The sequence below is a fragment of the Podarcis melisellensis genome (genome assembly GCF_964234715.1).
Source record: "Podarcis melisellensis genome assembly, chromosome: 1".
NCBI classification, from domain to species: Eukaryota; Metazoa; Chordata; class Lepidosauria; order Squamata; family Lacertidae; genus Podarcis; species Podarcis melisellensis.
In genome coordinates, this window is record NC_138528.1 from 82,499,353 (window position 1) to 82,526,859 (window position 27,507).

The 27,507-nt window shown below is 43.5% G+C and overlaps 2 protein-coding genes, 1 long non-coding RNA gene and 1 pseudogene across 8 annotated transcripts in view; 3 read left to right on the plus strand and 1 right to left on the minus strand.

Moving 5' to 3' along the window:
- The window catches only part of LOC309354655, a 46,152-nt gene that overhangs the window by 18,050 nt on the left and 595 nt on the right, over positions 1–27,507 (minus strand). The window contains exons 2-3 of the long non-coding RNA XR_014162368.1: positions 23,387–23,557; positions 17,113–17,283 (exon numbers count right to left, since the gene is read on the minus strand). This is a non-coding gene — a long non-coding RNA (uncharacterized lncRNA). The remainder of the gene's footprint in view (positions 1–17,112; positions 17,284–23,386; positions 23,558–27,507) is intronic.
- Positions 503–3,466, plus strand: LOC309354651 (glycine N-acyltransferase-like protein 3; annotated as a pseudogene). The gene is made up of 5 exons (XR_014173346.1): positions 503–608; positions 732–839; positions 1,045–1,171; positions 1,614–1,734; positions 2,673–3,466. The product of XR_014173346.1 is annotated as a glycine N-acyltransferase-like protein 3 (transcript).
- Positions 15,213–19,965, plus strand: LOC309354633 (glycine N-acyltransferase-like protein 3). The gene is made up of 5 exons (XM_081884885.1): positions 15,213–15,959; positions 16,793–16,900; positions 17,140–17,266; positions 18,552–18,672; positions 19,322–19,965. The coding sequence occupies exons 1-5, from the start codon at positions 15,882–15,884 to the stop codon at positions 19,728–19,730; spliced, it is 843 nt and encodes a 280-aa protein (XP_081741011.1). The 5' UTR covers positions 15,213–15,881; the 3' UTR covers positions 19,731–19,965.
- LOC309354592 (glycine N-acyltransferase-like protein 3) lies at positions 20,999–25,614 on the plus strand. Of its 5 annotated transcripts, none has more exons than XM_081884821.1 (6): positions 20,999–21,046; positions 21,971–22,106; positions 22,937–23,044; positions 23,414–23,540; positions 24,069–24,189; positions 24,920–25,614. In XM_081884821.1, the coding sequence occupies exons 2-6, from the start codon at positions 22,029–22,031 to the stop codon at positions 25,326–25,328; spliced, it is 843 nt and encodes a 280-aa protein (XP_081740947.1). In that variant the 5' UTR covers positions 20,999–21,046; positions 21,971–22,028; the 3' UTR covers positions 25,329–25,614. The 5 variants fall into 5 exon arrangements, with proteins under 5 accessions (XP_081740947.1, XP_081740948.1, XP_081740950.1 ...); XM_081884822.1 differs by having other exon boundaries at positions 22,937–22,987; XM_081884824.1 differs by lacking the exon at positions 22,937–23,044.

Here is a 27,507-nt window from a genome sequence, read left to right on the forward strand (position 1 = left end):
GAGGCTGACGGCAGAGAGACGCGTGCTTCTCCCCGCCGCCAGCCCTGCAAGCTCCGGAGACAGCTGGGAGGCGCAGCGCGTCTTCCCGCTGTCCCCGGACCTGGTCTGCAGGCGGGCGGCGGGGAGAAGAGCGCTTCTCCCCGCTGCCTGCCCCGCAAGCTCCGGGGACAGCTGGGAGGCGCAGCGCGTCTTCCCGCTGTGCCCGGACCTGGTCTGCAGGTGGGCGGCGGGGAGAAGAGCGCTTCTCCCCGCTGCCGGCCCCACAAGCGCCTGGGGGGGATAAATTTTTTTTTTCTTTATTTCCCCCCCAAAAAACTTGGTGCGTCCTATGGGGCGAAAAATACGGTAATTTGAGTACTAGAGATTTCATGAGAAATGGCAAGTCATTCTGGTTGTGGATTGTCCGGTAGCACTGAGTGTAAGGGTCCGATACATTTCTTTCTGTGTTTCTTTCCCTTCAAGTGCTTCCTTCCCACCCACGTTATCTTTCCTGGAACCTGACGTAGCCCCCAGCCCTTCTTTGGCCAGCCATGCAGATCCTGACCTGCCCCTCCAAGTTGAAGCTGCTTGAGACTGTGCTGCAACGGCACCTGCCCCAGGCTCTTCCGGTAATTCTCGCTCCTCTACTGCCGTCCCCTTTCCCCATCAATTTAACAAATGGCATTTCCTACTATTTTCTCATGGAGCAACATGGAATTTGCTCTAGCTAACTGCCCTCCTTTCCTTGGCAGGCCAACGGAGCTGTGATGCACATCAACCGTAGAAATCCAGCTCAGCACGAAGTGGTGGTGGACTCTTGGCCGGAGTTTAAAGTTGTCCTTATCCGCCCACGTAAGGAGGTGAGAATTCTCCCATAAAAAAAGCCCAAGAGACGGTAGCTTCTGAGGCTGGAAAGCCATTGGAGACGCACTCCGTGGTGGTGCTGGGCCTGTTCCTGCCTCCTTTGCCTTTCTCTTGCTCCTGCTCTCCGTCCTTAATAAGACCCAACCAACCCCTGCTACCTGCGTCCTGTCAATAGCCAAATGACTGTGCCACGTTCTGCAGGTGCTGAAAGACAAGCAGGATTGCTACTCCAACTTTCATACTGCTTTCTACTGGGATGTAGACGCCTGACGAACACTCTTGGAAAATGCAGAAGCCATTGACTGGGGAAAGGCCTTTCAGCTTCAAGGTAAGGCTCCTCCTTATTCCATTCCTGGAATAGAAAGCTAGGTTCCTGGTAAGGTGATGAGACATTGAGAGGTACCAAGGAAGTGGCTCTGTGTGAGATGGGAAATAGGTGGATAGTTAGAAAATGGGTGGGCAAAGGCTGAGTTGAGAGCTGTGACCATGGGGGAAGCAAGTCCCTTTTGGGGTGTTAACACTGCTCAGGTTGTGTATATGTGTAAATAAATCACATGCCACAGAGGCACCACAGTCTCTGCTGTACCTCATTCCAAAGGAAACACCAACCCTGGGTAAGCGCCTGGAATCCTGGAATCTTGCACCGCTCAAAGATTGGGCTGGCAAACACCACACTATAATCATACGATAGCAAGAGAGGTGCAGACACAGAGCATTAGAAAATATAATTGCTCACCCCCAGGTTGACAACTCATTTTCATTGTGTGCAGGGCTCCAATATGGTTTATATGAAGCTGTCAGAGATATTGCAGAATCCAGATGTGTCTATCTTAAGCCATACTTCTACCAGACAATCCTGCAACCTGACCCATCTGCCTACTGTCAGAGCCGGTTAGTGAGTGAACTCTCACCCTGGGGTATCTAACTGATGGGGGTCTGTTGACTGGAGAGGGGGAGAAATTAAATTTAGTTCCCATTTAAAGGCAAACTTATTTAACTTGCACTTTCCTTAATACAACCATCCTTTGAAATTTAGTTGAGAGAGGGGGGCCCTACCCATTTACCATCTCACACCAAGCCTCTTAATCCTTTGTTCTCTTGATGGCCAGGTGATCACGTCAGCACAGGAAGCTAGCCTGACTTATATTTTAACACTTCCTGGGTCCAGGGGAAAGGAGGGCCCCAGCTCTCCTCTGCAACTCTTAACAATATCATTACATATTACTTGTGGACTGAAAATAACATCAGCAAATATCCAGTATTCATTGGGCTGTATTCTGTTCTGGAAAAGGGCTGCCTAGGTGAACACCAGCAATTTCTGCTTCTATTTTCATCAGAATTCTCAAACATTCCTCCTCATAATCAGTAAGCAGTGATTGTAACCCAACACAAAGTTCCACATCTGATTGCTATGTCCTGGTTACAGATAGGTAGCCGTGTTGGTCTGCCATAGTCAAAACAAAAAAAATTCCTTCCAGTAGCACCTTAAAGACCAACTAAGTTAGTTCTAGGTATGAGCTTTCGTGTGCATGCACACTTCTTCAGATACACATCTGTATCTGAAAAGCTCATACCTAGATACACATCTGTATCTGAACTAACCTAGAACTAACTTAGTTGGTCTTTAAGGTGCTACTGGAAGGAATTTTTTTTGTTTTGCTATGTCCTGGGTTAGTCCCGCCCACAAAACAGGAGGAGAAAGTCACAGAGTCACTTCCTGAGCTTTCTCTTGCATTTTCCTGTTCCTTTGTTCTGGTTGATAGTGACAAAATACTAAGGGATGCTTTCAGTCTGCTCAACCGCCATCACTGCCTCTCTTTGTATTTCAGGTACAGAAATGGCCACTTCCACTTCGGCAGCCTAAACTCCTCCCATTCAGCTCTGCTCAATGAAAACTGGAGTGCTGGGCGCAATGATCGAAGCCTGCGCTATCTGGACAGCCTGATCCACAACTTCCCTAGTGCTTGCCTCCTGGACAAAGAAGACCAGCTGGTTTCCTGGTGCCTTACTGATCAAATGGGTTGTTTGACGCATGGCTACACCCTCCCTCAGTACCGAGGTCAAGGCTGTGTGGCAGCTGTAACAAGGGCAACAGCTGTGAAGTTGCACACATGTGGGTTCCCCCTGTATACTACGGTTTTGGCAGACAACCAGCCTAGGAAACAGACATTGAAGCGTCAAGGATTCCACATCTTGCCCTTGACGAATTATGCACTTTTCTTTACACCAAGCCTTGAGCCCACAAGATAATACACTGCAACATTTCGCTCCCAGAACTGCACATCACTTCAGGGTTAGTTAGCATCATGGCCAGATTTAGTGGCCTGCTCTCGACATATTTAAAATTAAATTGAAATATATAGCAAAGCAGCTATTGCGGCTACTTTTCATATCCGATAAGAATTAAGGTTAAAGTTAGTCCTGATGGATATTCAGTTAGTCTAAAACACATTTTCCCTTCTGTCTCTTTTAAGTCAATCTTAAGTGTTTTTTTAAGTTTCTTTGAGACAATCCAACTCATATTCTGTACAACAGAACGTCTGGCAGAGCCTAACACTTTGGACACAAATATATCTTGTTTAGATGCCATCGCCATTTAAGCATACCTATAGAGGCGCCTGTAGGCAGGGTTTGTCATAGTTATCTCTCCCACACGGTGCCCAATTTCAACAAACACATACAATGCGTTTGAGACAGACATATATCAGTGACGCAAATGCTGGTTAAGTTGCCTGTCGCCCCCTGCCCAATACTGCAGATATTATTATTTACTAAAGCACCACATCCATTTAATCATTCATTCACTTGCCTCACGTAAAGAGGGTAAATACCTTGTTAAGCATTTTAACATTACTAGGGGTGTGTGATGGAGGTCTCCTTCTGACACAATAGGCAACAGTTTGTTTCTAGAGTCAGAATATTAAAATTGTATCTGGGAAGGGACCCTGGGGGTCATCAAGTCCAACCCCCTGCATTACAGGGATCTCAAACTAGATCATACATGACAGATTGCCATCCAACCTCTGCTTAAAAGCCTCCAAGGAAGAAAATCAAGATCAATGCTCAGTACATAGGTCATCAGGGGGATCCCTAAATATATATACAGCCAATATGTCACCATTTAATTAAAGGACCAAATCATTACAAAGACAAACAAAACCAAAAAAAGATGAAACCACTGTTGGAGATAAGCAGTGTCCAGTGCACAGCGGAATGATGAAAAGTACGTGCCAACATGCTCTATATTGCTTTATTTACATTTCAAAGCTGATATGTTACAGAAAAACATCTTGCCTCTGCCGGAGCAGAGAAAGGCATCCTCTCTCCTCTAAAGCACGGAGAGAATCTCAAACTGAAACTGCAAAGAACAGTGATAAACAGGAAACCAGTGTACGTCACATCCAGTCTCCGTTCCCGTGAGAAACCCAACAGTGCATTTACTGTGGAATGTAAACAACCTGTCTCGTGACAAGCACTTCGCTGCACAGAGAAGAAAGCAGAAACCAACATCCTCCCCCTTTCTGTGAACATCTCTGGGCAGCGTGTTCGTACAATATCAGTACAAACCCAACTTCTGCACATAGGTACAGTGTTGATCCCTTGATACAATCTTGGACAATACATCAGCAGGAATTTCATTACCTGGCATATAGGACACCGTTACGAGTCCCTTCTGAATACGTTCCCTAGCATGTTGCAACTTCAATTGCAAGTGCTTCGTGCTTTGCTTACAACCTTCAGAATTCAGCAAAGCCAAACATGCTTTGTTGTCCTGGTAAACCTGGATTGGACATTTGACAGGAATTTTCATGTCTTTGCACAATTGTAACAACCATTCACAATCTTTAAGTGAATAAGACAGTGCATTCAGTTCAGCTTCACAAGTACTTAAGCTAACTGTTGTTTGCTTCTTGCATGACCAATCAAATAGACCCTGATTGTACTTATAGCAAACTCCAGACGTACTTTTCCTGTCTGTAGTGTCACTTCCAAAACTTGCATCTGCAAATATCTCAAGACCACCAGACTTCTGATTGTTAAATCTCAGTCTGTAATGCATAGTGCCTTTCAAATACCGCGCAATGCGTTTCAGAGCTTGCCAATCCTTAACAGTGGGATTGTTGACTTGTCTGCTTAGCAAATTACAGCTAACAGCAATGTCAGGTCTTGAACATCTGGCAATGAAGTTTAGCTTGCCTAGCACACTTCTGTACAGTGTAGTGTCAGAAAATGCTTCTTCAGTGTCATCTACCTGATAACCTGTTGTCATCGGTGTGTCTACAGGGTTAGCATCCATCAGGTTTAGTTTGCTTAACACATCAGCAATTTTCCGTGACTGGTGTACTAGAATGTTACCATCTTGATCTTTCTCTATTTCCAGAGATAGGTAGTTGTTTACCTCACCAAGATCTTTCATGTCAAAGTGCTCTTTCAGTTGAGCTAGGGCGTTATTGTACATTGTGACATCCTCCCAAAAGAATAAAAGATCATCAACATAAAACAAACAGTACAGTTTCTTTTGCCCCTCCTCTTTGACAAATACACATGGATCAGCTTTCCCTTGCTGAAAACCTAGAGAAAACAATACTTCAGTGAGTTTTGTGTTCCAACACCGTACACTTTGTTTGAGACCATAAAGGGACTTTTTCAGAGCACAAACAAATCCCTGTTTTACCTGTACGCCATCAGGTGGAAGCATATAAAGTGATTCATCTAGAGATCCGTACAGAAAAGCTGTATTCACATCATGGTGACTAATGTGTAGATTCTCCTCTGCAGCTAGCTTGAGCATAAGCCTAATGCTCTCATACCTCACTGTGGGTGAGTAGGTCTCGTGATAGTCTTCACCTGGTACCTGTGCAAAACCTCTGGCTACCAATCTGGCTTTGTGTCTGACTATCTTACCATTTTGATCAGTCTTTGCTTTGAAGATCCATTTGCTTCCACGCAGTTTCATTCCTGGAACTACTGGAACTAGGTCCCATGTTTTGTTCCTTTCTAAGGAATCAAGCTCAGCCTTCATGGCATTTAACCATGGCTCAGCTTCCTTTGAATCCAAATCCTGGATTTCTTGGAAACTTGAAGGTTCAAATACCTTCTTGGAGCTTTTAACAGCTGTTACTGCTATCTTAGCAAACTCATCAGCAAATCTCTTTGGAGGTCTGCCTTTTGTGGCTCTCTGTGACCTACGAATTAGCCTTAAGTCTTCAACACTCTCCTCTTCCTTCTTAGGAGAAAAACGACCTATTGTGAACAATGGTTCTTCCAATTCTTGATCAGAGCTTTCAGAGGGTCGCATAGAGGCTTTCGCACTCTTGAAATCCTCTGAATCACCCGATTCAGTTTCAGACTCAGAATCAGAACCTTCATCAGTGGGTGTGGGTTGTTGCGGTTGCTTTTGACTATCCTCAGTCTCATCACTGTCATCAGGATAACATTGGAAAATTCCCACATTCTCCCCCCACTTTGCATTGTACTCAACACTTCTTGTGAGCTTAATTGTCTTAGAGTCAGTCATCATTATTCTGTAAGACCCTTTCTGATAACCTAGAAAGATACCATGCAATCCACGCTTGTCTAACTTGGAGTTTTGTGGTGAGTGAACCCACATGTCAGAACCAAAAATTTTCATGTGTTTGATGTATGGCTTCTTGCCAAACATCTTCTCATAGGGGGTACAACCAATCGCTGAAGATAACCTGCGATTATAACTGTAAACAAAACATGAGAGAGATTCAGCCCAATAACTCTCTGGAAGATTTGCATCATGCAGCAAGGTTTTTAACCCTTGAAGCAATGTCTGATTTGCCCGTTCCGCAAGTCCATTCTGCCATGGCGAGCGAGGACTAGACAAATCGTGTTGAATTCCTTTCTCAGCCAGAAAAGCTTCAAACTGCTGAGAAGTGAATTCTCCCCCGCGATCAGAGAAAAAGGTCTTTATTTTCTTACCATGCACATTTTCCAACCAAGCACAGAATTCCTTGAACCTAGGAAAAGCCTCTGATTTCTGCTTGAGATTGTACACATAAATATATCTGGAAAATGCATCAATGAGAACCATGAAGTACCTGTTTCCACCTAAAGAGGGCGCTAGTGGTCCAACCAAATCAGCATGAACAACCTGGTATGGTTCTGTAGCTTGCCTACTAGACACCTTACCTTTCGCAGCCATTTTCACCTTGTTTGCTGCGCATGCCTTGCACTTCATGTGGTACCTGCAGGGTTTAATAGTCATACCTTCAACCAAGGCAGGCATTTTAGATACTGCCTCAAAATGCAAATGACCAAATTTTCGATGAAAATCGTGAATACATTCTGCATGCAAACTTTTGTTAGAACCTGCAATGCAACAAGTGTCATCCTGCACAACATCATCATAATACAAAACAAACAAACGATCAACATATTCAGCATGCAACACATAATCATTTTTCTTTGTGATGATGCACCTTTTGTTCTTAAAGGAAACGTCAATGTTCCGCTCATTCAGCTGTCCAACGCTGAGCAGATTATGTTTGGCATCTGGCACATAAAGCACATTCTGTATCGATAAGTCCAAACTGTGAAGAACAACATTTCCGTAGCCTTTAATGGGAATTGTGTGGTCATCCGCCTGGTGAATCGCACCTTCCTGCGGTGTAAAAGACACGAACAGTCGCTTATCGTTGCACATGTGGTGGGTCGCCGCTGAATCAACAACGAAGAAAGATCTAGATATCTTCTGGACCTCTGCAACTTTTGGAGTGAAGCGTGAGACCATTGCCTTGTGCTGCGTTGTCCTGGACACCGGACCTTTGCCTTTGCCTCGGCCTTTTCCACGCGATGAGCTTTCGCTGCGCTGCTCTGTCTTGGCCTTGGGATATTTGCATTCCCTTTTCATATGGCCTAGACGTCCACACGAGTAGCATTTCACTGCCTTCAAAGCTTTGGCGCCATCTGGTGGTTCCACTGCACTATGGGATGACGTCTGTGAAGACTCCCCCTTTCCCATGCAGCCAGCACCCCGGCGATCTGCTTCATTCTGAATCACGGCAGTAACATAGTCCACTGTCAGCTGAGCAGTTGGCTGTACAGCAATCTGGGTTGCAACAGACTCCCAACCTGAACCCAAAGATTGTAGTATCATGAAGGAATACACAGCCTCTGGAAAGTTGAGTCCTCTCTGTTGCAGCTCATGTCTCAGATTCTGCATCTCCATCAGATGTATACGCACATCTCCACCTTCAGCAAGAGCCATATTATGCAGCTTGTTAAAGTAAAACATAGTAGATCCAGCTTCTGTCCTCAAGTGAGCCTCTCTCAAAGCGTCCCAAATTTCTCTGGCTGAGGTCTTATCACGCAATAGACAGAGCTCTTCTGGGGATACTATCAACGTAAGAGTTCCCCTTGCTTTGGAATCCTTAGCTTCCCATGCATCTGTAATTGGAGCTGGGGGTCGTCTGTAATCACCTCAAACAGACCCTCTTTCCGCAGAATTGCCTCTGCATACAAAACCCAGTCCGCGTAATTTTTCTTATTGAGCTTAGGAATCCCAAAAGCATCAGCTAGCTTTGTGCAGCTAGCCATCTCTGCTGCTTTAAATCAAGCTGCTTTATACTGGCTGCGTCTGTGCTGCTCTGCTTACTTCAAACCTCATTCCAAAGGCAAATTCAAAGTTACTTTCACTTTCCCAGCCATCCAAGCCACTACGCTTGTGCCGTGGAAAACGGCTTTAAAAGTTCAAAGTCCAGCCTTAAAGCCATTAATTAGAAGCTGGCAGGCTGCCCGGAGCAGTAGCACATACCTCACCAATCATTTTGACGCGCAGAGCAGATACCGTGCGATCCGTCCCTCTGCCGCTGTTCCGATCCTCTGCCGGCACTCCGTTTCTTTGCTCCTTTGTTCCTTTGCCAGGAGCCCGACTTCTGGAGTCCATTCTCAAAACACTGCGTTTTTCTGGGCCCGGAACCAAATGTTGGAGATAAGCAGTGTCCAGTGCACAGCGGAATGATGAAAAGTACGTGCCAACATGCTCTATATTGCTTTATTTACATTTCAAAGCTGATATGTTACAGAAAAACATCTTGCCTCTGCCGGAGCAGAGAAAGGCATCCTCTCTCCTCTAAAGCACGGAGAGAATCTCAAACTGAAACTGCAAAGAACAGTGATAAACAGGAAACCAGTGTACGTCACATCCAGTCTCCGTTCCCGTGAGAAACCCAACAGTGCATTTACTGTGGAATGTAAACAACCTGTCTCGTGACAAGCACTTCGCTGCACAGAGAAGAAAGCAGAAACCAACAACCACAACAATCTGTGTAGTGCTATTAGATGTAAGACATCTCACATTGTTCCCTTTTAACACTTTTTCAATTTACTTCTCCATAAGCTGTTGATCAAGGTTTCTAGCCTTATACTGCTTTACACAGGAACTCTATCTAACTATGTATATGCCTACCTACCATGGGGTTTGTATCCAATGTTATTCAAAGACCAATTGAAGTAGTTTTGGAGTAGACCAACTGAAATGAGTGGATCTGATTAGCTTAGGTCCATGAATTTCTACTGGTCTACTCTGAGTAGAAATAAGTTGTCTACAACACAAAATATCTAAGGTAATTCTTTCTGGGACTATATTGGTGTTGTTTTACAAGACTATCTGATTTATTTTACAGCATTTCTTTTATGAAAAAAGAGATTTCCAAGCACTTCAGTTTGTTTGTCATTTCCAGATTGTTTGAGCTAGTTCCAAGCTTGTTTAAATCTAGCATGAGTATACTTTCCCTGGCTAAGATGGCCATGTTAATCTGAGGCCAATTTGAATAAAGGTTTTCACCTGCTACTGTAGACTGTGAGTTCCACACACACCTCATGAAACATTAGCTAATCTATATGCCTCTGACAATTTCTGCCTTTTTATCCTCTGTATTTTCAAAGTTGTTTTACATTATGGGTTTTGTTTTTGTTATTCAGCTGTCCATGTGCAAGTACTCATGGCATGCTGTAGAATCATGCTGCCTAAGCAGGGGGGAAACTTAGTTTTCAACTTATTTGCCCCACCTCCACTTTAAACTTTGATTGGTGCTGGAAGTAGCCTTCTGGGCAGGAAATTATTATCCAGAACTTTCATTCCAGATCCTCTGTTTGGTGGCGTCTGGCAAGCAGTGAAGAAGGTAAAGCTCTTAGAATATCTCCTTTAACTTCATTCTTAATTGAGAGAACCCCAGCAGAGATTTAAAATCACAAAACACATAGCAGAGTAAAGCATGGAAATATAGGTACGGTAGTTAGACCTTTAAAACTGAAGTTCCTTCCAAAGTTTCCCTCTTCCCCTAGCATAGAAAAAGACAACGTTGGATAAGTTAAGAATGGTTTACTTACAAACTTTTCAAAGGTCAGATTTGTGTGCTTCAGAAAGTTGCAAGTTGCACAGGCAATAAAACTTGGCTTAGTTGCAAAGTGGTGAAAGTTGCAAAATTACTGATATAGGAACATAAGAGTGGCTTGTGAGAGCCATGCAGTCTGAACTGAAGAAACTAGTTCAAACCTCTTCACTCACTGAGCTTCTCAAATAGACTAGGAGAGAACAAAGGCTTGATTACATAGTTCCTCCCACGGTGAGAGGAAGTGGACATAGCTAAGTTTGGTAGGATAGTTTGGTAGGATAGTTTATGGTATTAACCCCTTCATGCATTAATTAGACATAAGTGTTGTTGGTTATATGAGCCTGGTTATCCCACAACATTATCTCTTATGATCAAGCACTAACTCCAGTGAATCAAAAAATGTCCTCAGTTTAGTTCATGTTTTTTTCAACTAAGACACATAATCAAACTATTATTAATAAAACATAGTCAAAACAAACAAAAAAAATTCTTTCCAGTAGCACCTTAAAGACCAACTAAGTTAGTTCTTGGTATGAGCTTTCGTGTGCATGCACACTTCTTCAGATACACTTCAGATACACGAAAGCTCATACCAAGAACTAACTTAGTTGGTCTTTAAGGTGCTACTGGAAAGAAAAAAAAATTTTGTTTTGACTATGGCAGACCAACACGGCTACCTATCTGTAATAAAACATAGAACACCATGCCTTGAAACTCCATTTGAAAACTCCATTTGTTACAAATCAACCAGAAACAAACAATACAAAATATATCTAATTCTGTCTGCACTGAAAAGAGAACAATTACAACCAACATATAAAAGGAAATGGGGAAGGGAGCTGATAAAATATAATCTTACAATGCAGCAAACTGAGTAGGAACAGTTGTTCAAATCTATACCATCAGCACCAATTAGGGCTAATTTGAAGGGAAATTTATTCAATGCAACCTATCAATGGTACCTTCTCCTACATAGACTGAGTAAAATACACCACCTAAATATGTTTTGTTGGAGGCACAAGAGAAGTAAAACTGTGTTCTTGATGCCATCTAGGGATCAACTTTAAATAATAACTACTTTCCTTTGCCTTGGGGGATTCAATAAACTGGTCCAACTTCAGGTCAAGAAATACCCAACATTTGGCTTTGGCTCTTTCCCCGTCTGGTCTTGGACCTCTCTGTAGTACATCCACAACAACAGTAAACAAAGCAGACATTTAGCTGCTGAAATAGCTAAAGGACACAGATAGCTCACAATTTTCACATGTTGTTTATATAACAGGCTGCATCTCCAGCTCTAGTTGGAGCCAAGGGGAATGATGTACTCCCTAGGTGCAGGCAGAGAGGACCACTTCAGTTGTATTAACTCAGTCCTGAGCTAGCTCACTTGACGGTGGTACATGTTTCTCCCGTGAGGTGGGTTATTCTAAGAGACAGTGCCTGGTTCATGGGCACCAAATGAACTTCATGGCTGAGTAGGGATTTCAAATCCTGTTTGCTCAAAAAAAGAAAAAAATTGGGGTGTAATTATTAATAAATAACCACAACAAATTAATACTCTGCTTGCTTTCCCCCCTATTTAAATCTTGCTATCCGGTCATGAGCATCTGAACAGAATTGCTTAAATCTTAAATCGCTTTTGACTCCCTCCATCCGCAATACTAGGTTGAGCTTGCACTGAATGCAGTTTTGCTATCCTAAAATCAGCTGAGAGACAGACCTAGAGTGAGATAACTAGTTTACAACTCATGAAACTTGATTTATTTGCATGGTTTGGGGCTGGCTGTGGAGGAGAGCAGTTCTCTCATGTCTTTACCAGCTATGTTGCAGAGGGATATTAAACAGAGCAAACTTTTACTGGTATGGAACTACAGTTATAGGAAAAGCTTCCCCTATTGATATTTTGTCCGTCAGACCTCTTATTTCTGTGTGTGATCCCTGATATGTTTCAGACCTACCTGCAAAAAAGGGTACAAATCTGCATATGATATACGCTATATGCAAATTATGTTCACATATGTGTCTTCTTTTGCATGTGCAGCAGAGGGCTGAATCCCCACACAGTATACTGGCCCCAGAAAATCCCGTTGGCATCCCTGTTCAGTAGTAAATCATCCCCTTGGACTATGCAGTTAATCAATTTACTTTATCGCCAATAGCCATTGCAAAACCAAACAAGTTTTAAAGGCGCATACAGTTCAAAAATAAACAGAATGGAATGCCACATAAAGCCTGGCTTTAAGAACTATTTATCCTGGTTGGTTGGTTTTGCAAAGCAAATTGGCACAAAGCAACTACCATGTTAACTGGGGCTAGACCACCTTGGTGCTCTAAACAAGCATTTATTCTTCCATCCAACTTGCAGAAGCTGTTTCTAGGAGAAGCCCTGAGCAGACTGCAGACAAACTGGGGCCGGAACTGCAAGTGGGGACCAGCTGGTAGGCCTTGGCATCTGTCCAGAGTTCTTGCCTCCCACCACAGAACAACGTCCACTATATGAATGAAGGAATTCTCCAAACGGCAATGATGTCAAAGCAGCAGGGACTCCTCTTCAGTTGCTCTTCTCAGAGGCAATATTCATGCCACAGACTGAAAGGGAGGCATTTGAACCATGCCTACCCTCTAGGGAGTCCTAACTTGGCATCCTGCATGCCCTCTCCACCCACCGTGCCAAACAGCTGGAATGGGCTAGGCTCCCTCCAGCGCCACTATGGCGGCACTGGAGCAGACACAATTTTACGGTCAACTTAAGCAAATGATCCATCTGGAGGCGAGTCTGTCCCACGGCTCTCAGCTTTCAAGGCCAGCACGTTCTCGGCCAGAAGGAAGGAAGCAAGGAAGAAGAAAATGAACACAGAGAAAGGAAACAGGGGAATAGGATAAATGGGAATAACTGTTACTGAATTTAACTGCATTTCTTCTACACGGACCTTTTCTCTCTCTCTCATTGCTGTAGAAGGACCTAACTGAGCATGGGAATGATGGATCAAAGCAGTGTCTGGAAGTAAGACCACTGGGATTCCCCCAAGAATCCCAGAACTTGCTAAAGGAAGGGCAGTATAAGGAAATATAAGAATTTGTTATATAATAAGAGAAATTATGTAATATTTAATGAAATATATATTAATTAATAAGACTCCAGTGCTCAGTTATTCTTCAGTCATGGCTGCAGTAAATGCACTGGGTTTTAACTTGTACAAGAGTGGGGGCAGTCATCCAAAGAAAGGAGAACTGACTGTATCATTTGCTAAGTAGAATTGGACACGTTACTGTCTTAATTTAATGTACCTCACAGGGTTGTTGTGGAAAAAAGAGAGAGAGGCTGGGTGGGCTTCCAGGTCACCTCAGAGGAAGTGTGAATTCATGTGGGCTTGGGGCATTGATAGTGGCACCCGGCAGCTAAAGCCTCTGCTTCTCCTCAGGCTCTTATTTGAAACATCCTATTAATTCTCCCTGAGAATCAAGCTACAGATGCAGTCATGGGCAAGTGGTGAAGAGCAACTCGCTTCTGGATAACCCTATGTGACAAATACTATTTCTATTTATCCAGAACACCGAGTACCCAAGGATTCCAAATCTCTCTCTCTCCAGGCAGTCTGGGGGCAGGAGATTGTATTCCTCCTCAACTCAGTTCAAACTGCCAGCTTTATTCAATTTGCTCCAGCAACTTTGATTTCATCTAGTTCACCACAATAACCTTGACTGAAATAACTTTTGATATAGTTTGTGGGGAGATTAATGGTGTGTCTGGTTCAACCTATTCACAGGCTTTGTCAAATGTTACCTAAGAAAGAATTCACACATGCTAAATTCTGGATGTGAATTGGAGCCCATAGTCAGTTAATAGGGAAACACCTCCAGGTGAAGTTTGCAACAGGCCTGTTTACATGTTGCAAAATAAGGTTGATTCAGTCACCACTTCTTCCGCCAAAAGGAAAGAAAAAAAGATAGGGGACTAACTGAGTGCTGTTGGTCAGAATCAAGTATGGAGGGAAAATTTGATTCAGACTGCATTTTGCACTTCCAAAACCAAAGATGAACTAAAACACAGCGGTCCTTTGAAATTTACCCTTTTTCCAAATTTTTGCAATGAAGTTTTCCAACCAATGTTTACAAAAGTGCATATAACTGTGAATAAATGAAGATATTAGTGAAAATAATATACAAAAATCCATTATAGGAAGGGAAATAGAATTGAGGAAATGGAACAATACCAACTTCACCCTCTCAGACAAAGTAGCCATGTTCAAAAATGATCACCCTCCTAAAATTAATGTACCTATTTCCAAAACCTCCCAATCTGGATTCCCTCAACCCAACTTCCTCCACAGGAAAAAACTACACTTGTTTATTTTCTCACACAAGTCTTCTCCTTAAGCACTTCTTTCTCTTCCATCACTTTACCAACAAAAAAGACACTGGGACTCTTACACTTGGCTTTAAGAACAGAAAAGACGCTCCAATGGATTAGAGAGAGAGAGAGAAATCTAGTCCAGTATCCAGTTCTCACAGTGGCCAGCTAGATGTCTATGAGAAGCCCACAAGCAGGGCATGAGTTCAGAGTACCAGTACTCTTCCCATTCATGTTGCCCAGCAACTGGTGTTCAGAAGCATACTGCTTCTGCTACTAGAGTAGTACACACCGAGCCACCAAGATCAGTAGCCATTAACAGCAAAATGTTAGGCGTGTATATGTGGATGGGGAGGTTGAGCAAGGATGCACATGCAAGCTTCATCCCCAACAGCCACGCACACATGCTCCTCTATCAGTCCATGTCTTCCCCAGTGTTGAGTAGGAAAGATCTGTGTTGGGTTGTTCTTGCACTCACTTAAATATGAGTAGGACAGGGGACCCTAATAAAGCAGTGTTCCTAATCACATGCAGAGTGTCTGGTCAATTTTATTCCAGTCGCTATGATGGTGCTGTGATTTAAGTGGTTTCATCATGTGGAACTACATATGGTCATAATTTATTTTTATTTTTAATCAGGGGTAGAAAACTCTTCGTTATGTCCTGCCCCGACACAGCATTTGGAAAACGTGAAATGGCAATGGAAGGGGGAGATAAATATTAATTGTGCTTTTATGCAACAGACATCACATGGCCATCTAAAGAGAGGGGTCTAGTCCATTAAGTCCAAAGTCTAACTATATGTAGAAGCACCACTGAATATTGGGAAGATGTATGTTAATGGTTCACTCATTCTAGTAAATTTGCACATTCCCCCCACCTTGAAACAAAGAAGTCCAAAGATCTAGCTGGGTGGGCAAGACATTGAGTGAGTAGGTTTGTGTTGCTGCTTTGGTTCATGGAGGACCATAAGTGAGCAGTTGACAATGTGACAACGCACCAGAAGTTAATAAGAGAATCTGTAACTTTCAACAGGACCACAGGTGAGCAGGTGACAGTGTAACAAATCATCAGCGGCTCAAAAGAGAATATATTTTTTCTCTGTCTGTTGAGCGGGAAGGAGGGGAAGGGATTACTGTTACAGTTAGAAGCTCAGTTGTGTTAGCCCAGAGCTTTAAAAAATCTGTAATTTCAGTCACACAGGAAGCTTTACAGAATGGGGATTACAGTGAGGTACAGAGAAATGGTCTCTCTCTTTCTTTCTCTCTCTCTCTCTCTCTCAGGTGCTGTTTCTTCTGGTACCTGCATCAGTCTCCCACACTATGTTGATCCTATCCTGCTCTTCCAAGCTGCAGATCCTAGAGGGACTGCTGAAGAAAAGCCTCCCTCAGACACTTCAGGTGATCTTGAGCAATGTATTCTGGATTATTAGCTAGGAATATGGGACCAAATTCCTGTCAAAATCTTGCATCTTCCGAAAGCTCCACATATGGAGTCTGATAAGTTTGTTTAATTCAATAAACAGGTGCTTGAAAATATGGGTATTATACAGATACACTGCACAGAGAGATAAGATTGGCCGCAGCTCCTTGTTGAGGGCACAGCTGATGTGAACTGAGTGTGTGATGTGTGAAATGGCCCTGTCAATTCCTACACTTGGTTTGTCAGGTGGGAGGTGGAATGCCCTCACTAGGCATGAGGGAGAAATTCAATTCAGTTTGCACGACCTAATTTGCGCTTCCTGAAACAATACATGACAAAACACATTCTACGTTTTTCTGAATCTTGCCATGTTGTTCTTCACATAGTGGCGTAGCAACCACTGCCGGCACTATTGTCTCTATCCAAGTTACAATCACAAAATGCATATAGTAAAGGATTCATAAAAAGGCACTGTATTGGAGAAATTGCTTTCTAAAAATATGTAAATTAGTTATAATTGTGCATATTAGGTGGAATTAACACCAAAAAGTGCCATTAATTTTATGAGGACTTTTTATTTAATCCACACTAATGTGGAAATGAGGTGGACTGAAGATGGGGGGGAACTGAGGGAAATGAAAAATCAACAGATTTTCCTATCCCTAGTGCTCACTCAGGACACCCCAATCAAGGCATGCAGCAGATACAAGCCTGACACAAACCACTAATTCTCTCTCCGACCCCACACATTTCTCCCAGGCAGTCTCCTTCAACTGCAGCACCAACTCTGACATCATGTGACTCTTGACAGGTCTATGGTGCAGTCATGAACATAAACCGCGGAAACCCAGTGGGCCATGAGGTGATTGTGGATTCTTGGCCAGATTTCAAGGTGGTCCTGACTCGTCCACAGAGAGAGGTACTAGCCCTTTGGGATTTTGCAAGATACATTTTGTGGGATGTCAGCAGGAAACACTGCATGTTCTGTGCTGGGGCCTCCTCTAAGCCAGGCTCAAACTGAAAGGGGATGTTGGCTTTGGTCTAGGAGCGCACATTTGGCATTATCTGCTGCCAAAGGGAGCAGGTGAAACTTCATCCATCATTTCATCTCAACATCAGGAAAAGGTTTACCTGTTCAATTGTATGTCTCTCTTTTAGGCTGTTTCAGACAATGCGGATTTCCTGAGCAACATATATGCAGCATTTTATCGGGATCTTGATGTGTACCGGAAACTGTTGCTAGACACAGATGCCATCAACTGGGACCAAACCTTTGCTCTCTGCGGTAGCAGGCTGTTATTTCTAAGGGAAGAGTTACGAAATGAGGAGACACGGTTTAGTTACTTAATATGAATTTGATGAGGAAGTGACTGAAGTGAATGTAATAGAGAAATATGAGCAAAATAAAATACAAAACAATACATTGGGGAAGTAACATATGAGCTACACTCCAGGTTTTACTAGTGGTGTATAAAACCCTACACAGGTCTGGTGGTAAAGCATGCTGTGATGTGAGCATGGGTTTTCTAGTATAGTGGTACCAGAATTTTCTGTAGTTTACTCGTCTTAAAAGCAAAGCAAGCCCCAACATTGATATGTTTTTGATGGTTATTGAAACTTTTGTTTTCTCCCAAGCATTCCTGAATGAGTACATTCTATTTGTGCTCTTTCAAATTCTGGTTGATTTTTATTTCTTAATGCTGTGTTGATAACCTCTATAATGTTTAGTATACTGTTTCTCTACACCTTTATTTGTCCAGTATTTTGCATTTTTATAGCTAAATATTCAAGTGCAGTTGGTTTTTTATTGGAGACTTTGTGGAGGAAGCTCCTCAAAGAGTTGAGAATACATTTTAAAAGAAAACCAGTCAATAAATATCTACAGTAAAGAGAGAGAACAATACATTGGTACCTTGGGTTACATACGCTTCAGGTTACAGACTCCACTAACCCAGAAATAGTACCTCGGGTTAAGAACTTTGCTTCAGGATGAGAACAGAAATCGTACTCCGGTGGCGCGGCGGCAGCAGGAGGCCCCATTAGCTAAAGTGGTGCTTCAGGTTAAGAACAGTTTCAGGTTAAGAACGGACATCCGGAACGAATTAAGTACTTAACCCGAGGTACCACTGTAATGGGTTTTAGCAATACTGTACTTAGAGTAAGTGATAGGGTATTTTGTGATGCAGTTCTCCAGCCAAGTAATGCGATGCACATACTAAAGTGTGCATTACGATGCATATATTAGTGAAAACAATCTGTGTGTATGTGAGAGAAGAAATTTGCCCTTAAAATGTGGATGAATTTTCATCAGATGTGGAGAATTGAACAAGGTTGAAAAAATAAGAAACTGAGGGAAATCAAAACTGATAGATTCACCCTTCCTTACCAGCTGCACATGTATTCCTTCCACAGCCTCCAAGGACAATGGGACTTTTCATTGTCCAAGGGCAGAAAGGGAGCAATGAACCTTGGATGACCTGAGTGATGGCAGTTCAGTATATGTGCAGCTAAAAATTTCTTGTCCTACATGACAATACCACTCTCTTGGTGACATATACCGCTTTGTATAGGGAACCATGATGGGATATATAAGGTCTCTAAAGAGGCTGTTGCTGCCAAGGAAGTCCAGTTGACTGCAACCCCCTACTTTACCTACCTGAACCTCAACCCAGATAAACAGCCTGAGCCCCGGTGAGTGTCCATTGTGCTCCCTACTTCCTTCCTGGCTGAGGAACTGGCTAACCATATGGTTCTTCAGTAGGAGAATCTCCATAGTCAAAATGCGTATGGACAATCCTGGCGTTTACTCCTTAGTTTGCCTTCATGTAGCTGGGACAGCAAGGCACCAAAGGCAGCACCAAAGGGGGTGGCACTCCACTGCCTACTCAAGGAAGGGAAGAAGAATACCACACAAAAGTAGGTTTACATCAGGGGCCAAGTTTAGAAAAGGAATCCCAAGAGCAGAGCAAGCAGTTCTTCATGTAACAGGAACCATCTTAGAAGAGGCATGCTCTGCTGAAGGGTGTGTGTGAATCACTTCCAAACTGGTGCCCACCATCTGTTATTTTTCCACATAATAGTGTTTGATTAATAGGATGCATTTTCAATCACTTTTAATGGGGTTCTTTTTTATCTATGAAACTAAACAACTAATTGGTCATTAGTTTAAGCTACTGGGTGTTAGGGCAAACAACAGGGAATTGGTATCATTTTCATGCCAGGTTGCTGGTGGTTTTGTTAAGACTGTTGAACTAAGGAGACTTTGAGGATGAGCCAGGAAGATAATTCTGCATTCTTATGTTCAGCTCCCTCCTCATTTCTCATCTCTTTGCTCTCCTAGGCTGGATCCAGGCTTCACTTTTTCCTCCTTAAATAGCTCCCACATTGACCTGCTGGATGAAACGTGGCACTTTGGGGGCAGTGAACACAGCTGGAGATATCTGGCCAACATGGTGCGATGTTTCCCCAGTACCTGCATCCTGGACTCCAATGGTCATCCTATCAGCTGGATCATCATGGAATCTCTGGGTACACTGAGACACGGCTACACCCTTCCATCCCACCGCCGGAGGGGCTACTCATCTATGGTGCAGAGGGCACAGGCCAGGCGTGTCCATGCAGCTGGCTTCCCTGTATATGGCCTTGTTGCCCTAGATAATACCCCCCAGCAGAAACTGCTGGTCTCCCTTGGCTTCCAGAGATTATCTGAACTGTGTCATTACTGCATCCATTCTCCAGCTTCTCAGTGAGAGGAGGAGAGTGCAAAAGTCATTTTCCAGGATCCTGTTCAATCCTTTCACTTACCAGTCCTCTCAATGGGAGAGAGGGAGATTATCACACCCTTTCAAGAACCATTCCCCGTTACTCTATTTTCCATTTAAATGCTACCTCAATTCCTGTTGATTAAAAACTTTGGTGCTGGGTTTGGACTGAATCAGACGACGTTGGGTTTTTGGGTGAATACCCATGACCCCCATTTTGAGTGTCTATTGCTCCGTTTGTGGGGTGCTGCAAAATGAGGTGTTTTCTCTGCAAAACACTGCTGCCAATTTTTCCTCAAAGTTTGGCCCCTGTTTAGAGCGAATCAGACGATGTTTGGTTTTTGGGTGACCCCTGAGTTTGAGTGCCCATTGCTCTGTTTATGGGGCATTGCAAAACCCTGCAAAACGTTTGCCAAAGTTTGGCTCCAGTTTGGGCCATCACCACCCAGTAGGCCTGAATCAACTATATATTTGATGTAAAAAAAATTTGTTTTAATATTTTAAAGTTGTAAACCACCTTCAGTAACTTGGCAATAAGGCAATATATATATCCAATGAATAAAATGTTTTCTGTCCTGGTAGCAGGGTTGTCTGTTTTTTCCATTTGTTACTGGTCATGAAACAACACCAATATGCCAAAATAAGAGGTTTTAAATGCCATCTCTTTGGATGCTGACATATTCATTCATTGTTATTTTAATTTATTGACTGGAACTCCCTGTCTATTGACATTAAGGAGGCACCATAATGGTTCTCTTTCTGGGACCTGCTTAAAACGTTTTTGCTTAGGCAATCCTACCCATATAGGTAGCAGTTACATGGGCTTATTCCTGCATTCACTTAAATATGAGTAGGATACCCCATGTGATGGGGGACTCTGATAAAGCAGCGTTCCTAAACATGACAGCAATGTCTGCTCAAGTTTATTCCTGTAGCCAGGACGGTATTGTAATTTAAGTGTTTTTATTATGCAGAACTGTGCGCGTTCATAATGCTCTGACACAGCAGTTGTAAAGGATGAAATGGCAGTCAGAGGGAGAAGAGCAATGTTAATTATGTGCTTCACAGCTGAAATCACATGGCCATCTAAAGAGAAAGGCCTAAAGTCCATTAAGTCCAGGGTCTTAATGTGTGTAGATGCACCACTGAACATCAGGGAGATGGCTGTTAATAGTTCATTCATTCTGGTAAACTTACACATTCCCTCCCCCCTCGTTGAAATAAAGCAGCCAACACAAAGAGCTTGCTGAAGGAGACTCTGACTGAGCAGTTTGACAGCACACCAGAGGCTCTAAAGAGAATCTGTAAGTTACGGAAATTATGGGGATGGGGCACATCTTTAAAGTTGTTAAATGTTACAAATGTTATGCATAAATGTATCCTTTAGACTTGGCAGCTCAGGGAAGTTACCTAGCTTTAAAAATCATATAAATCAACTTCTTTGCCAGTTTCCTTCATTCCACTGTCAATTTACTTCATTGGCCAAGGACTTGGAAACCATTCGGTCCCAGCCATAATTCCTCAAGCGGGGGTATGTACTCACAGGAAGGTACTCATAGGTGTCAATTGCTGGGCAAAGGCACTCCTCCAGACTTGCCCAGGTGGCAGGCTATGCAAATCAAAGTTCTATTGTCCCTTTGTAGTACGTGCTTAGAATGTACTTCCCAATACATATCCTGTATCTGCCTGTTGCCCCAACACATTCCTCCTATGTTAATCATGTATAACCCTCCCCTTTTCTGATGTAGCAATGATGTAGTGATGATGCTTAATGAACTGTATGCTGGGATAAGATAGAAACTTTTAAAAGTCCTTGTCACCCCATCCTCGGGGTTCAAAATTCCTCTTTGAACCTGTTGCGCAATAAACTTTGGTCTGCAGCTATTTGCTCTGGTTGGTGGCTGGACTCCTCCCTTAATTCTGCAGGGACCCGCAGGCTCTGCCCGATGAGCATCCTCACACCTAGATTTTTACGTAACACTGTACCACTCAACAAGAAGACACGGAGGACTACAGGCGAGCAAATGGCAGTGTGGTAGAACACCAGTTGCTCATAAGAGAATGTTTTATTCTCTATTTATTGAGGAAGGGATTCCTGTTACCTTTAGAAACTCAGTTGTTGCACCATTGTTGGTTAAGTAAGTCCATCATTTCAGTGAAAAAGAAGGTATCTCAGTTTGGGGATTACACTGAGGTACAGAGAACTAGTCTCTCTCTTTCTCTCTCAGGTGCTTACAACTCACACTGTTTCTGCTGGTACCTGCTTCAACCTCTGCCTCCCAAGCTATGTTGATCCTATCCTGCTCTTCCAAGTTGCAGATCCTGGAAGGACTGCTGAAGAAAAGCCTCCCTCAGACACTTCAGGTGATCTTGAGCCATGTATTCTGGGTTATTAGCTAGGAATATGGGACCAAATTCTTGCATCTTCCCAAAGATCCAAATTCAGAATCTGAGAAGTTTTTTTTAAATCCAATAAATAGGTGCTTGAATAGGGTACCATACAGATATACTCCACAGAGAGCTAATATTGGCTGCAGCTCCATACTGAGGGTACAGTTGGTGTGAAATGTGTATATAGTATGTGAAATGTCCATGTGAATTCCTACAATTAGTTCATTGGGTGACAGGTACTAAGTCCTCACTAGGGGAGAGGGAGAAATGTGATTCAGTTTGCATTTATAGGTGAACTTACCTAATTTGCACATTCAGAAGCAATGCATGACAAAACTCAGCTGCCCTTTGAAATCTACATGTCTCTTAATTTTGCTATGAAGTTCTCCAGCCAAGTAACATTCACAAGACTGAGAGGGTAAACTGTGCGTTAAAAATGCACATGTAAGTAAAATGACATTGTATTGTGGAAATTGCTTTCTAAAAATGTGTGAATTAGTAATAATCATGCATATTAAGTGAAATTAACACAAAAATGCCAATGAACTTTCTTTTAAAAAAAAATGCAAAAATGAAATGTGGAGGACTGAGCTTAAGACGAGAAAAATGATAAACTGAGAGAAACAGAAAATCAACTGATTCTTCTATCCCTGTTCATCACTCAGGACACCCCACTCAAGGCATGCAGCAGATACAATCCTGACATACCACACCACAGATGGCCTCCCCAGATCCCACACATTTCTCCCAGGCTGCCTCCTTCAACTGCAGCACCAACTCTGACATCCTATGACTTTTGACAGGTCTATGGTGAAGTCATGAACATAAACCGTGGGAACCCAGTGGGCCATGAGGTGATTGTGGATTCTTGGCCGGATTTCAAGGCGGTCCTGACTCGTCCACAGAGAGGGGTAATAGCCTTTGTGCAAAGGGTAGCTCAATGGGTAGAGCATGAGCCTCTTAATGTCAGGGTCATGGTTTGGAGTCCCAGGTTGGGCAAAGAGATTCCTGCATTGCAGGGGGTTGAACTAGATGGTCCCTTCCAGCTCTGTGATCCTCTGATTTTGTGGGAGGTGCTTGGTGGGATGTCAGCAGGAAATGCTGCGTGTTCTGTGCTGGGGCCTCCTCTAAGCCAGGCTCAAACTGAAAGGGGATGTTGGCTTTGGTCTAGGAGCGCACCTTTGGCATTAACAGCTGCCAAAGGGAGCAGGTGAAACTTCATCATTTCATCTCAACATCAGGAAAAGCTTTACCTGTTAAACTGTATGTCTCTCTTTTAGACTGTTTCTGACAGTTTGGATTCCTTTAACAACATACATGCAGCATTTTATCGGGATCTTGATGCATACCGGAGACTGCTGCTTGACACAGATGCCATCAACTGGGACCAAGCCTTTTCTCTCTGTGGTAACAAGCTGTTCTTTCTAAGGAAGGAGTTATGAGATAAGGAGACTCAGTTTAGTTACTTAATCTAAATTTGATGAGGAAATGGGAGTGACAAAAGTGAATGTAATGGAGAAACATGAGCAAAATAAATACAAAACAATACATGGGGTGGCAGGCGGACACATGAATTAGATTCCAGGTTTTTCTGGATCTGGGTATCTGAGAAGCTGTCTCGCCTCCTACAGCCCACTCCAGTCTCGTGAGGATTTTTTTTTAAATGAAAGCTGATATGAAATGTAGAGAACTGAACTGAGAAATTGATAGAAATTAAAAGTGACAGATTTGCTCTTCCCTACAGACTGCACACTTATTTTCTCCACAGCACCACAAGGACAATAGAACTTTTCACTGTCCAAGGGCAGAAAGAGAGCAACATACCTTGGATGACCATCTGAGTGATAGCAGTTCAATATATGTGTACCTAACATTATATGTGTTGCGTCACCCAGCAACACCATTCTCTTTCTGACTTTTTACTGCTTTGTACAGGGAACCATGATGGGATACATGAGGTCTCTAAAGATGCTGTTGTTCTCAAGAAAGTCCAGTTGACTGCAATTCCCTACTTCATCTACCTGAACGCCAAGCCAGATAAACAGCCTCAGCCCCAGTGAGTGTCCACTGTGCTCCCTACTTCCTTGTTGATGCACTGGCTAACCTGTGTGCTTCCAATAGGAGAATCTCCATAGTCAAAGTTGGATGGCAGTCTGCCATGGATACTTTAGTTGAAATTCCTGCATTTCAGGGTCCCTTCCAACTCTACAATTCTATGATTCGGCCTATGGGCAAACCTGGCATTCACTCCTTCTTGTAGTTGGGATAGCAAAGCACCAAAGGCGGCACTTCGAAGGGGTAGCGTCGCCCACTCGAGAAAGGAAGGAGGAATGCCACACAAAAGGCGATTTGCATCAGGGGTCAAGTTTAGAAAAGGCATCCCAAGAGCAGAATGAGCAGTTCTTTCTGTGACAAGCACCATCTTAGATGAGGCATGCTCTGCTGGGGTGAGATTGAAGGAAGAGGAACACAACTAATCAAGCAGTCCCTGATATCTGCCATTTACACACACACACACACACACACACACACACACACACACAATCAGTTGGGGGGATGCATTATTGTTTGCTTCTAACAGGTATCAATTGGTCATTAGTCCAAACTGCTGGATGTTAGGGCAAACGACATGGAATCAGCATCATTTTCATGCCAGCTTGCTGGTGGTTTTACCAGGGTATCTGTCTGGAGTGTTGAACTAGGGAGACTTTGAGGATGAGCCAAGAAGATAATTTCTGCATTCATGTTCAGCTTCCTCCTCATTGCTCATCTTTCTGCTCTCCTAGGCTAGATCCAGGCTTCACTTTTTCCTCCTTAAATAGCTCCCACATTGACCTGCTGAATGAAACGTGGCCCTATGGGGGCAGTGAACACAGCCGGAAATACTTGGCCAACATGGTGCGATGTTTCCCCAGTACCTGCATCCTGGACTCCAATGGTCATCCTATCAGCTGGATCATCATGGAATCTTGGGGCGCAAGTGCACACAGCTATACCCTTCCATCCCACCGCCAAAGGGGCTACTCATCTATGGTGCAGAGGGCACATGGCATGCGTGTCCATGCAGCTGGCTTCCCTGTATATGGCCATGTTGCCCTAGATAATATCCCCCAGCAGAAACTGATGGACTCCCTGGGCTTCCAAAGATTATCTGAACTGTGTCATTACTGCATCCATTCTCCAGCTTCTCAGTGAGAAGAGGAGAGGGCAACAGTCGTTTTCCAGGATCCTGCCCAGTCCTTCCACTCACCAGTCCTCTGAATGAGAGAGACCTATCCACTATTCAATTTTGACCGCTCTTCATCTTTGCATTCCACAGTGTGTTTCTCTCTTCCTTTTGCCTTATTATATTTTCCTGAATTTTCCTGGCCCTCCCTTATACAGTTGACTTTTGATGTTTCAGTTCACGTACATTATACAGGAAGATCACACCTTACGCTTATTTAACTTGAAATGTTAAAAAATAAAATAAAAAAATATATAAAAAATTGTCCAGCAGCACCTTAGAGACCAACTAAGTTTGTTTTTGGTATCTGAATAAGTGTGCGTGCACACGAAAGCTCATACCAAGTACAAATTTAGTTGGTCTCTAAGGTGCTACTAAGGGATGCAGGTGGTGCTGTGGGTTAAACCACAGAGGACTTGCTGATCAGAAGGTCGGCGGTTCGAATCCCCGCAACGGGGTGAGCTCCCGTTGCTCGGTCCCTCCTCCTGCCAACCTAGCAGTTCGAAAGCACGTCAAAGTGCAAGTAGATAAATAAATAGGTACAGCTCCGGCAGGAAGGTAAACGGCGTTTCCGTGCGCTGCTCTGGTTCGCCAGAAGCAGCCTAGTCATGCTGGCCACATGACCCAGAACCCCAGCGCCACAACCCCAGAGTCGGTCACTGGGTCCCTTTACCTTTACCTAAGGTGCTACTGGACAATTTTTTAATTTTTTTATATATTTCTACTGCGTCAGACCAACAACCTTCCTGAATCATTTAACTTGCATGGTATCAACCATACGTGACTCGTTGAAATCCTGCAACTTACCTAAATGTAGGTAACGTATACTCTCTGCCTACTTGGGAAGAAAGGCTCTCTCTATGAGCCAGCTCTGGAAGCCCTGGGGTGCACCCACAGGGGTCTTTCCAAGGTTTCTGTATACACATTTTTGTACAGTATATAAGCAGAACGCTTGGAACCAAACCCACACATAAGATGAAATTGTACTGTACCTTACATCCTAAATGGTCAATGACCAAAGCAGGAACCTAAGGATGTAATAAAATCACTTTTCTGTGACATGTTGTGTTGTTCATCCCAAAGTTGAAGCCTTGTTCCCCAGATGATTGGAAAAACCTTTCCAAGAGGAGGAAGAGGAAAAAGATAACAATGACAAAGTACTTTGTGGTACACGTTTTAAAAGGTGTCAAACATCAAAAGGTGGACCATTCACAGCCATGGAGTAGATGAGACTGTGAAGGTTCATTTCTTCCTGAACCCAAGGATTCACATTTGTCAGTTATGCCTGGAACCCATTGGGATCGGCAAGGTGGAAAACAAGGAGCCCAATGGTAGGTGGGCCTAGAGCCAATTTCAGGCACAGCCAACTCATTCTAGCTTTGTTCCAATCCTACTCCTCATTGAATTTTGCAAAGATCACAGCCACACCATACATTTAAAACACTCTTATATCCCTTTAACAGTCATGGCTTCCCCTAAAGAATCCTGGGAAATGTAGCTTCTTGAGGGTCCTGACCTTACTCTCAGAGCTGCGGTTTCCAGCATCCTTAACAAACTGCAATTTCCCCACACTCTCCAAGACTGTTAAAATGTTGGAAGAGGGCTTTAAACATATGGGGAGGAAGTGATCTTCAGATGAGGGAGCTGACAGCCAGCACCCACCCACCCCCCAGGCAGGTTGCAAGTAAGAAGACAGGCACGTGGGCACTGGCTGAGGTTGCTTGTCTTTTGCCCCATTTGCTCTAAGAGATCACCTTCCACGGATGTTTACACATGCAAGACCAGTCATGGCTGCACTGGTGGCTGAAGAGGAAGAGTGAGGGCCTATGTCTATTTCCAGCTTCCAAGCAGCAGTTTAGTCATGCTGGCCACCTGACCTGGAAAGCTGTGGGCAAACGCTGGCTCCCTTGGCCTGAAGCGAGATGAGCATCACAACCCCATAGTCACCTTTGACTGGACTTAACTGTCCAGGAGTCCTTTACCTTACCACTTAGTAAACTGAGTATCAGATCAGAATTCAAAAAGTAGAGGCATGATAGCGCTTTGCAATGAAAGGGAGCACAGATGCGCGCACCATCGGCCTGTGACAGAATCAGCAGCAGCCCAAGAGAGATGTTGGGACATCTTCTCCCCCATCTTCCCAGGGCC

What these genes read in the sequence shown, in the direction of transcription:
- LOC309354633 (XM_081884885.1), top strand. Translation starts at nt 15,882, where the DNA reads ATGTTGATCCTATCCTGCTCTTCCAAGCTGCAGATCCTAGAGGGACTG. An exon ending in GCCTCCCTCAGACACTTCAG is followed by an intron (nt 15,960 to 16,792) that starts GTGATCTTGAGC and finishes GACTCTTGACAG; the next exon opens with GTCTATGGTGCAGTCATGAA. An exon ending in CCAAACCTTTGCTCTCTGCG is followed by an intron (nt 17,267 to 18,551) that starts GTAGCAGGCTGT and finishes CGCTTTGTATAG; the next exon opens with GGAACCATGATGGGATATAT.
- LOC309354592 (XM_081884821.1), top strand. Translation starts at nt 22,029, where the DNA reads ATGTTGATCCTATCCTGCTCTTCCAAGTTGCAGATCCTGGAAGGACTG. An exon ending in TGACTCGTCCACAGAGAGGG is followed by an intron (nt 23,045 to 23,413) that starts GTAATAGCCTTT and finishes TCTCTCTTTTAG; the next exon opens with ACTGTTTCTGACAGTTTGGA. An exon ending in CCAAGCCTTTTCTCTCTGTG is followed by an intron (nt 23,541 to 24,068) that starts GTAACAAGCTGT and finishes TGCTTTGTACAG; the next exon opens with GGAACCATGATGGGATACAT.